General features: G+C 37.2%; 1 protein-coding gene across 1 annotated transcript; it reads right to left on the minus strand.

The window, feature by feature from the left end:
- Positions 1-238: 238 nt before the first annotated feature.
- On the minus strand, positions 239-10,297 carry LOC133800497 (uncharacterized). The gene is made up of 7 exons (XM_062238468.1): positions 10,098-10,297; positions 8,272-9,879; positions 5,703-5,843; positions 3,819-5,568; positions 2,845-3,140; positions 1,540-2,387; positions 239-1,453 (listed from the first exon to the last, which is right to left on the minus strand). Exons 2-7 carry the CDS (start codon positions 9,853-9,855, stop codon positions 448-450), a joined length of 5,625 nt encoding a protein of 1,874 aa, XP_062094452.1. The 5' UTR covers positions 9,856-9,879; positions 10,098-10,297; the 3' UTR covers positions 239-447.
- Between the last annotated feature and the right edge of the window lie 602 nt (positions 10,298-10,899).

A 10,899-nucleotide genomic window follows, 5' to 3' on the forward strand; every position in this document is an offset into this window, starting at 1 on the left:
TTCATTTGGTGGTATTGATCTTAATCTCAAATCCAGCGACTGTTAATTAATTAAACATACAATAATATCATTCGAACACATAAAAAAAAAAACACACAGCGGCATTGCAAGCAAACCCCGAAATAAATAATATATATGTAATAACAACAAAACAATAACAATAGTTAGAAGAACTATCGAAACGATTGCAATTATTAACTGTAGACCCCAAAAAACAAAATCAGCTGAGAGAGATTCATAGTTAGAAATTATAATAGTCCATTAAGTTTGACAAAATTTGCTGGAGAAAGATGATTTCATTCTGTTTTGCTTACAAGAGGAAAAAAAAAAGAAATGTATAAATTGACACTAAGTTTGACAAAATTTTGATCTCTAAAATATTTTCTTTATAAATACCGCCGGACCAAGCATAGCCATGGCAAGTAATCAAATCTGTGAAATCCCTAATCAAAAAGGCTGCTTGGTCATTGCTATTATTTCTACAAGAGAACAGAGACACAATGTCTCAAATTTACAGTGAAACGAAACATTATTCCCTGGATCCATAGGAAGCAACACACCATCTCTGAAAATAAAGTTATGCTCAGATGTGGCTTCAGTAGCTGGACTGTGACAGCTACATTCGCTCGGCGGCACAGCGCTCTCATTTCCGAGATCATTGCAGTTACATGTTATCAATTTTCTGTTGCTGGGATTGCGGCTACCAGCCACAAGAATGCTACTAGCGGCGGAGAGAAGATCAACAGATAACGATGCAACAACATCGTGAACATCCTCCGCCGTCCACTGACTCCTGTACAATTTCCATTCATGAATGAGAAGTTTCTTTGTCAAGCTGCTGAGGGCGTTTATACATTCAGAGCAACAACGGTATAAACATAAATCCCCAGACTTTGTAGCTTTCCTTGAAGGGAAGTCGTCATCTTGAAGATTCTTGTCAGTATCAGAACTATGCTCGTTCGCAATCTCTTCGGATATGACAGCAGAATCTAGGAATGTTAATCCATTTAAATGTTCAGAAAACCCAGTCTCTACATCTACTGGCATGTTATTTTTGCCACTTGCGTACTCGGATGGTTTGTGTGTCCCATTTTGCTTATTCAAAACTTTAGCATACTCGGAATTGTGAACAGATTTATCAGGGGTAGAATTATTCATCAGAAAAACTTCTTGCTGTGATCCATCTGTAGTAGCATCTCTACCCTCAGAATTGACACAACTTAAATCAATGTCTTCTGTGTTCAAGTCCACATCAACATTTTCAGTAGCAAGACCTAGTTGATTTTCTTTTTGTACTTCAGACTTGTCGATGAATCTGCTAGAAACACATGGCTTTAACTCCTGGCTTTGAACTTGATTATCTGGAGTCCTAGTGCCATTGAGATTAGAGTTTACTACTGGCACAGGCACAGGCACAGGCACCAGCACTGGCATTGGAGCATCCAGCTCTAAGCTGAAATTGAAACCACTCTAATTACACAAGAACATACAAAACAATAAGAATCCAAAAGTATAGACCAATGTTGATGACAATCTTACCTTTGCAATGTGTATGCCCAGCTGTTTACAACATCTTCAAGGTACGCAACTTGTGACAAAAGGCGAACATATTGATATCTATCTTTCCCAGCTTGAACTTTTTCGTTGATCTGTCTGACTAGAAGCTCAAGAACCTTCCTTACATCAAAGGAGACCTCTCTCAGTGAGGTGTACACACCTTTGTATGCTAATAAACCAACAGCTACCAGACCCCTAACCACACCAGGTTTTTCTTTGGTTTTCAGGTTGCCAGAACCAACAGCCACCTTTTCTTCTGAGCTATTGGGCCGAATAAAGCAGGAATTGAAAGGCCAGCCTTTCCAGGGTCCACTTTGATCCGCAGAGGGACCTTCTGTCAGTTTTGATGTGAACCAGCATAGCTCAGCAAACTGAGGATATCGCAGAACTTGATAACCAAATGAAGATACAGCTAGATGCAAATTTGATCTTCCCTTGACAGTTCTACTATTAAGCGGCCGAGTAATTTTATCAATGGATCCTTCCTTCCATTGTGTTATATCTTCATCTGCATCACCTGGTCCATCAACTGTCTTGTGATTTACCAACACTGTATGCCCTTCAAGTACATTAGAATTTTTATACTCCTCTGCTGATGTTACATGGATATGAGATCTTTGGTGGATTAACTGAATTAGCTGTTGAACCACGTCCCTCGATAACTTAGCCGCAGATAGGTTGATTACCGATTCATGGTCAAAATCCCCATCAACTTGCACAAAATATCGAGGAACTGTGTGCTCCCTTTGAGATGACTGGTTGCAATTTGATATCTCTTTCTTGAAGAACCGCCTGATTTCAATTGGAAGTACAGGAACTTCTGACGTGGCCTGTGGACAAATGAAAAAGTATCACATGATGGATTGATTAACCATTTTCTGATCTAGTTTGCTTAATCAATAAAGGACAAAAAACGGAGCAAATTAGCAAAACAATCATATAGAAAAATAGCAGTGTTGATGTCTGACAATATACAGAACATGTCTAAGATAGGAGTTTATATTTTTTTCTCAATGATTATTGGTTAATGACCTTCCAAAAATGAAAATGAAAATTTTTCGTAACGGAGGAACAAAAAGTCATAATGTGATTTTCTTTTTCCCCAGTAAAGATGGAAACAATAATAATGAGAACACTACTATGCTCATGCTAAGCCATTCACATGTTTACTTTTACCACATATTTTCCAACATAAATATGAGAATGGCAGCAATTATAAATATGCAATCCAAACTGCATCTCAAATACAAATATTCGGAGAGGAGAGATTGACAGAATATAACATACCAGAATCATCAAGGAGGTAGAAATACAGATAGATTCCACTTGTTCAACAAATAGTCTCCAGGTATTTGAAGCACTCTGAGTAACACTTTGGTCTCCTACTGTCCCTGTTAATTTTCTAAGTGGACTAGACGAGTTATTATTCTGATCATGTTTAATATGGGGAGGATTAGCCTTCTTAGGGCACTGATGGTCCGTTGAAATGGAATCACAGTCCTCTACTTGCTGAGGTGTCTCAACAGCCCATAAATCAATTCGTGGCATGAATATCATGCATGAACCAACGCCAGCACATTTCACTGCAACAAAAACATGTAGTGGTAAATACATTTAGTTTATCTAATCCAACTACCTCTGAAAGCATCCTGTCTCATTAATCATAAACACAAAAACTATAACATGAAATAAGATATTACAACAATTGGTTGTCTTACATTAATTGAAATTTGAACAGAAAATACAACAATTACAAGAAATCTCCCCAATTCCTAATCGGCATAGAGCAGATATTCTTAATATTTTCTATTACATAAACCAATGAAGAAAACCATTGTTCCATAATAAGACTTCTTCACAAGAGTATTAAAAAAAATTATCTCTAGCCAAACCACTTGGACTATCATTAACCTTATGCAAAAGCATCTACGGTAGTGAAGTGCTCAAAGTTCGAACTCAAAATGGCAAGTGTTAATTACCACAATAGAATAATGTTAAGAGCTTCAATGTACTTATTGAGTTGTTGCTGAGAAACAGATTTTCAATTTTACAAAATATTTTGTAACAATGATGAAAGTGCACACATCGTAATGATAGAATTTCAAAGATCACTCACAAATTTCTGAGAGCATCTAAATATAAAAGGGGCAAAGTTACCAATGTAGATCAAGGTATTTTCAATAACAAAAGAAATACATTATTCACTGCAAAGTTACCAATGTAGATCAAGGTATGTTCAAGAAAAAGAAAGGGGAACGTACTTAATACTTGTGTCATCCCCTGAACCACATCTCCATGCCCTTCTTGTGATATTGTAGCCAAATCAACCTTTTGAATTTCAACATTTCCAACAAAGCAGTGAATAATACAAGAAGCAAGATGCCTCTGACCAGATCTGGGACTTCCAGCAATCAACATACGGAATCCTGAAGTAATTGATGGGTTCCACAACATATTTGAGTGGGCTCTACCATTAAGTTTCAAGAAAGGTTCAAACTTTGCATTGCTGTGATCAGTCTCATCATCAAAATCAATAGATGCAGTGGGACTAAAATTTCCAAGGGAAATGCCAGAGTCTAGAAGTTTCTTTTCTATTTCTTTTGCAACATCTGGTTCTCGAATAAAATCATCAAGAAATGACCACCAACAATCACTAGGCAATTTCTTCTTGTCCAAAATTGAAACAATCACACTTTTTATCATACCTGCGGCTGTAGAAAGTGAAGCTGGCAACCACAGGCGTCCATCAAGATAGAGGGAGACAAGCAGAGTGGATAATGGTCGCAGAATACAAGGAATAAGGTGGAAAGGAAGAGGAGAGGATACTACATCATTAGCAGCTATTCCAGCTTCCCTTCGAGAGCAAGGAGGTGGGGAGCATGATAAAGCTTCCAACCAGTCTCTTTCCTCTACTGCAAAGTTAGGAAGAGGAAGGCGTTTACCACAGGAAGTATTTTTCTCAGCAGCAGACAAAATTTCATGCAGAGGAAAATTCCTTTTCAGACCAGTGACAGCTGCTTGAGTACAGAGTGCCTGCAGATCTGCACCAGCAAATCCTGCAGTTTTTCTTGCAATCCACTGAAGCAGGGATCCACTAACTGGTTTTGGCCACCTTTGAGTGTGAAGCGAAAGAATGGCAGCTCTGTCCTTCATTGATGGAAGTGGAAAATAAATCTCCCTATCAAATCTTCCAGGCCGCCTTAATGCCGGATCAACTGCATCAGGACGATTCGTTGCACCAATGACTACAACTGAACCTCGTGATTTTAAACCATCCATCAGAGCAAGTAATGTCGATACAACTGAACTATGGGTCTGATCTTGTCTTCGTGTGCGGCAAGGTGCCAATCCATCTATTTCATCAAAAAATATTATAGAAGGTTGACATTTCTCAGCAACCTGAAATAAGAGTCTTAGCTGGCGCTCAGCATCACCAACATATTTTCCTAAGCAATCTGCCCCTTTCCGGGCAAAATAGGCTATCCGTTTATCACCACGAGCACATGCACCTATCAATGCCCGCACAACAAGAGTTTTACCTGTTCCAGGATACCCATGGAGTAGAACACCCCTAGGTGGTGTAAGGCCAAGAGTATCAAAAAATTCTGGATAGAGTAAAGGCAATATGACAACTTCCTTCATACACCGGATGACATCTTGAAGGCCAGCAACAGATTCCCAACCCTGAAACAATTTTCCACTTTCAGACTCAGTGCCACCAATATACACAGGTGCAATCCTGGCCAAATCTCGATGAAGTCTCTTGCTTTCACGCTTCAAAAATTCTTCATCCTCACCACAATTCTCCAACCATTTCTCTTCTGCCTCAATATCCTTTCGACAAGCATCATTTGAAAGTTTTCTCAATTCCAACTTCATTTTCCTAGCCTTAACTTTCTTTCTTCTTGTCAATTGCTGAAAGCCGTGAGGTTGGAAGAGATGCCGATGATCTGTGCATGCTATAAGAAATTTGCGATGATCAAAGATACACCCATTTGCTCGAGCACAAGGCTGAAATAACATGGAACACAATCAATGTCATAGGACAATGAGTACATATGTCATCTCTGCATAAGTACATCACACGTATACACCTCTCGCACAAATTCTTAGTTTTCCGTTAATTCCAAATAGATTTAACTAACCAAGTGGTAAGTTCGTGGACATCGATCAACACGACATCCAATGGTGGCTCCTGGCCTTCCACAGCGAGTGCATTTCAATGCTCTTCCTCTACAAAGGGCAGCCCTTACATTTTTCAAGCAACCTAAACCAGCAAAATAAACCTGCAAACACAAACCAAAGTACATGCTAAGTTAATGTGACTATATACTAGACTCCATTTCAAACTAATGAAATGGAGAAATTGTCAAATTTTGTCAAGAGCATACTCATCAAGCCATACAGATAGATTAGTAGATACTTTATCAACTTGTAACAGTCAAGAAACAGAGGTTTCTATTTGTTTCCTACTGATGGCCATCACAAGAAAATGTCACAATCACAAATGATAAAATTAAAGTTCTCCCAAACTAACATTATTAAAACTCCGAATCTACAACATGACAATAAGCCCAACCTCTATCCACCACCACAATTTTCCAACAACTTGGGATCAGTCCTTGTGGTTACCAGGCTACCATCAGGCCTAAAGAAAGATATATATAGCAGTACCTAAGGCGCTCATCTCTTTTAAGTAAAAGTCTACTCGTATTTCAATAATAACAATTTATCTAATGAAACTAAAGTAGATCCAGGCTCTTAAGTCTAACGCGCACAAGACTTCAGCAAAGCAATGTAAGGCTATAGTCTACAAGAGTGGTGAGAAATCCCAAAATCCAGAAAACAGAACACTCCCACATTAGTGCAAAAGAGAACAAAGCTTTTTAACATTTATATGCCTTACTTTTTTAAGGTGCATTAATAATGACACTCCTTTTCTCACCCTTCCTAAGTCAAAAATATGTCTAACATTGGTATGCTGGTCTCTTTTTATGCAACTGTTTTGTTCATTTAATTGTACATTTTAAATGTAAATGCAAAAATAAGCCTTGAGAATTTATTTAAAAGGCTGTTGAATCAGCATGTAATTTGCAAGAGTATTTGACTTTTACAGACCTCATATATGCTGCCAACATCTTAATCATTTGTGCCTACTCAAAATCATGTTTCTTCTATTTAAATATATTCTACAGAACAGCCTTTTCACTTCGTGAAAAATAAAAAATAAAAAGGATAGAAAGTAATACTACCATAAAAAAAAAAATAAACAAATGTGCTCCTATATTTAGTTCACAACCCAAATTTTCTGGAATAACTTATAATCTCTGAAACAGTACAATATAATTTTCTTTTTTATATAAAAATTAAAAAAGAAAGAAACTTGTATTAACGAAAAAATCATACAAGAATAGTGTGGAAAAGCCATACTTGAAACAAAAACAACGTTACAACAGAAAATCCAAACCCTCACAAAATCAGAAAACAAAACACACTCAAAACCTTTCTTCAAATAGGAAAAAAAATCCCAATATCCAATTTTATACAATAAACAATCCTCACTTTCTTGATATGTGTGATAAAACGTCAAGAAACCAAATATCTAATACAAGAAAACTGCAGAATATTCCCAAGTCAAGAGAGGCGTATAAATAGCCTAGGTGACTATCAGGTATTCAATTCTCTAAAATCAAAATTGATCTTACTTTTCATAAGATTGGAAACAAAATAAAACATCACCTATCAAATTATAATACACAATAAACTAAATAAGGAAAATAGAATTAAAACAGAAAATAAGGAAACTAGAACTAAAACTAAAACTAAAACTAAAACAGAAACAAGGATATCACAGCTGTGGCTGATATAAATGTACATGGCTGATCTAATATCAATGGCAAATCTTCCAACACTAGATATTTTTTAAAAAAAATAAAAAATCTCAAGTATGGCACAATCTTAATCCTTAGCATTCTTTGAAAAAACAGACACATGTCAAACAAGGGTTCGGAATTCACAATCAAATAACTTAAACAGAGAATCTTACCCAAACAGAAATTTAAATTACAAACACACAAAACAGAAGCACAAATACAAACGGTTATGTAAATCATTGTTTTACTTTTCCACTCAATGCAGTTTGGATTTAGCAGTTAGTTCAGTGGGTATACATGATGAAAATGCCTCAACATATGCTGTCAGGACCATTTACTTGTTTACAGATGATATTATAATTCTGAACATTGATACGTATTTATCCTTGCAATAGACAAGCCATGATTCAAATTAACTAAATTTAAATTTTAATATAGACAAAAGCTTAAAAACCAACAACCAACAGAACAGATATGAATATGGACAGTTTTCTCAGTGCCCATAAGATTAATCATTTTAGCATAAGAACAAATAATATGATAACTTGGTCGTAATTCCTAGATGCTAACCTATCATCTTTTTATAACTCTTTTACTCTCATTTCATCTCATTAATATCAATCCCTATTTGTCATAAATAAATATTTAAAAATCTAATATAAAACAATATGTTAAGAAAATGTATAAACATTCATATCAACAAGTCCACAACCCAGCAAATATGTATGACATTGCATCTTAGACTCTAAGTGCAACATATAACAACAGCTCATGCTTTGACAGATGGTAATATAATATGATGCAAAACACACAAGATTAAAAGTGGGCAAAAGGAACACACCTCGGGACTCCATACAGCACAGTGTTGGTGAACCCATATTCCAGCAATACCATACCGATCGTTTATAGGACCCAGAAGACGTCCAAGCCAGCCAGGTTCATCACCAAAACCATCCCATATGTCATAACTGGGTTCCTCAGAAGCTGAAGAACCACTGTATGCCTCATTCTCACTCTCACCTGCATCTTGAGCCAATTGTCTTGGCGGTTTACCATCTGTACCCCCACCACACAAACCACATCGCCTACCCTCTTTAATGCGTGGTTTGCCAAGTATGCCACTTGAAGCATATTTTGAAGTATCTGGCTTATTGCTTTCTTTTACAAGAGATTCATCATCAGGTTTTCTTTTATTCACATCCCCTCCATCATAACAACCTGCACCATCCAACTCATTTGCTGCAGATGCAACAACTTCCACAAAGTCAACTTGGTTTTCTCCAAATTCTAATTGTTCTCCCTCTTTCTCTACATGTTCAACGGCATCAACATTTTCTTCTTTTTCTGCATCTTCAAGTATCTCTGTAATGTTCTCTTTCTCTGCATGTGCAATAACCTCGACACTGTCCTGTTCATCTTCAATGATCTCCGTATTGTCCTCTTTCTCTACATGTTCAATAGCTTTTGCAACATCCTCTTTCTCTTCATTTTCAATGGCCTCCTCCTCCTGAGCAGGTTCAATATCCTCAATGTTTGCCGCTTTCTCTACATCTTGAATGGCCTCTGTGTTGTCCTCTTTCTCTACACTTTCAATGGACTCTGATTTCTCCACAGTTTCCCTAGAATCATTGCAAATGCACTCATCCTCTAACTGCAAATTCTCCTCTGTCTCAACCACTACCAAGGCATCACCACCTACTGTTTCCCTTTCAAGGTGACCGCCTAAATCATTATCATATTGCAATACAACATCCCTTCCCTCGTTATCAATGACCTTCGATTCTTCCCGTGTAACATCATCTTTAATGATACACAACTCCTTTACTTTTTCTTCCGTCTTTGAACCATTTGTTGCCTTGATTCTTCCTGGTCTCTTAGATTTCACAACCGTATACTTACCTTCTGATTCACCTTTGTCAATCCCCTTTTTTCCTGAAGCTTTTTCATCACTTCTGCCCTCCTCTACTTCATGAATAAACTTCCTTTTCCCCCTTGTTGAATTTGCCTCCTCTTTCACTCGAAAGCTCGCATTTCTATCCCTGGATCTCAACCTCAACTTCCAACTTCCCGGAGAGTCCAAATCCTCCAAGTTCGAGCTCGCCTGAGGAGAACTCTTAACACTCGTGCCAACACTCGACACTACATCCTTCTTAATGATCTTACGCCGCTTTTTCGGTGGGGACGGCGACACATCAAGCAAAACCGGAGCCCGACGAACCCGCGAGCTTCTGCGGATCTCTAAATCAGCACTCTCATTCCCTATCACACCGGTACTCTCATTCAAATCAACACGGTTTCTGGTATATTCCTTTTCACAAATGGCGTCGAGCCTCTTGTGCTTCTTCCGAAGCCGAGGACCCGACTGATTAGAACCCTTGCTTTCCTTAGAAGACGATGCACCCGAATCCACCGAAGAAAATCGCATGACAAGAATCAAAAACAAATAATTCTACACAAACATATACATATATATATATATCAGTGAACAGCTGCAGATGATCTTATCTCATATATATCTATCAAACAAAATTTCCGAGCTAGCTTTGAGCAAAATGGACATTGATCGATCGTTCTCTTAATCCAATCGGGTGTTCGAATTAGCTTCGGTATTAATTAACAACAGAAGAACCTTTAAACGAAGTAGAGCTAAGATGAGATGAGACTCACCCTGTAATATACGCTGAAAAACAATGCTTGTTCCTTCGGGGGACGAAACAGAAACCCTAGAACAAGAATTGGCGAAGCTTCATATTTTCCTTGAGGCCTTTCGGCTCCGGCTCCATGAAATTGGGCTCTGGGTTTTGGGACTCTCTCTTCTCTCTCTAACTGAAGCTCTGAAATTTATTTTATTTTTTCCATTTCAGTTTTTAGGGCGTGAAAAATTGCAATGGAAGAGAGCTTTCCTGTATTTTCTCTGGGTTCAAAACAACGCTACTCTTTAGCGCGTTCCACCACGCGAACAATCGAACGGCTGGTGATTCATGATTGGTTCGAAGGTTGTTGAAGTTTGAGACTTAAGCGTGTGTAGAGAGAGTGTTCTTTTTTTTTTAACTCAATTTTTTTATTTTTTTTATGAGTCGTTCGTTGCCGCCAAATATAAATTTTTTAGTTAAAAAAAAAAGTGGGAAATAAAATTGGCAAATAATGTATGAGTTATAATTTCATAAAAAAAAAAAAGGAAAAAAAATGTATGGGGAATGATTGGACAACGGCTCTTTTTGATTGCCAAAATCTATAAATATATATATTTTTTTTAATTTGGCAAAGTGGCTTTGGACACTTGTGAGTACACTTGTTTTTGTGAGCTCTATCTTTTGCCATTTGTTTAATTATATTTAATTCCATAGTTATTCTCTTACTAATTGGATGATTTATTCTTTAACAAAGCTTTGGTTTGTTTTTAGGAAATGAATATATTTTTGGTGATTACATTTGGCAAACTAGCTTTAGATGATATTCAACTCTTCTT

This window comes from Humulus lupulus, chromosome 9, assembly GCF_963169125.1.
Source record: "Humulus lupulus chromosome 9, drHumLupu1.1, whole genome shotgun sequence".
NCBI lineage: Eukaryota > Viridiplantae > Streptophyta > Magnoliopsida > Rosales > Cannabaceae > Humulus > Humulus lupulus.

What these genes read in the sequence shown, in the direction of transcription:
- LOC133800497 (XM_062238468.1), bottom strand. Translation starts at nt 9,855, where the DNA reads ATGCGATTTTCTTCGGTGGATTCGGGTGCATCGTCTTCTAAGGAAAGC. An exon ending in GGGGATGACACAAGTATTAA is followed by an intron (nt 3,141 to 3,818) that starts GTACGTTCCCCT and finishes TTTTTGTTGCAG; the next exon opens with TGAAATGTGCTGGCGTTGGT. An exon ending in TGGGCATACACATTGCAAAG is followed by an intron (nt 1,454 to 1,539) that starts GTAAGATTGTCA and finishes TTTCAATTTCAG; the next exon opens with CTTAGAGCTGGATGCTCCAA.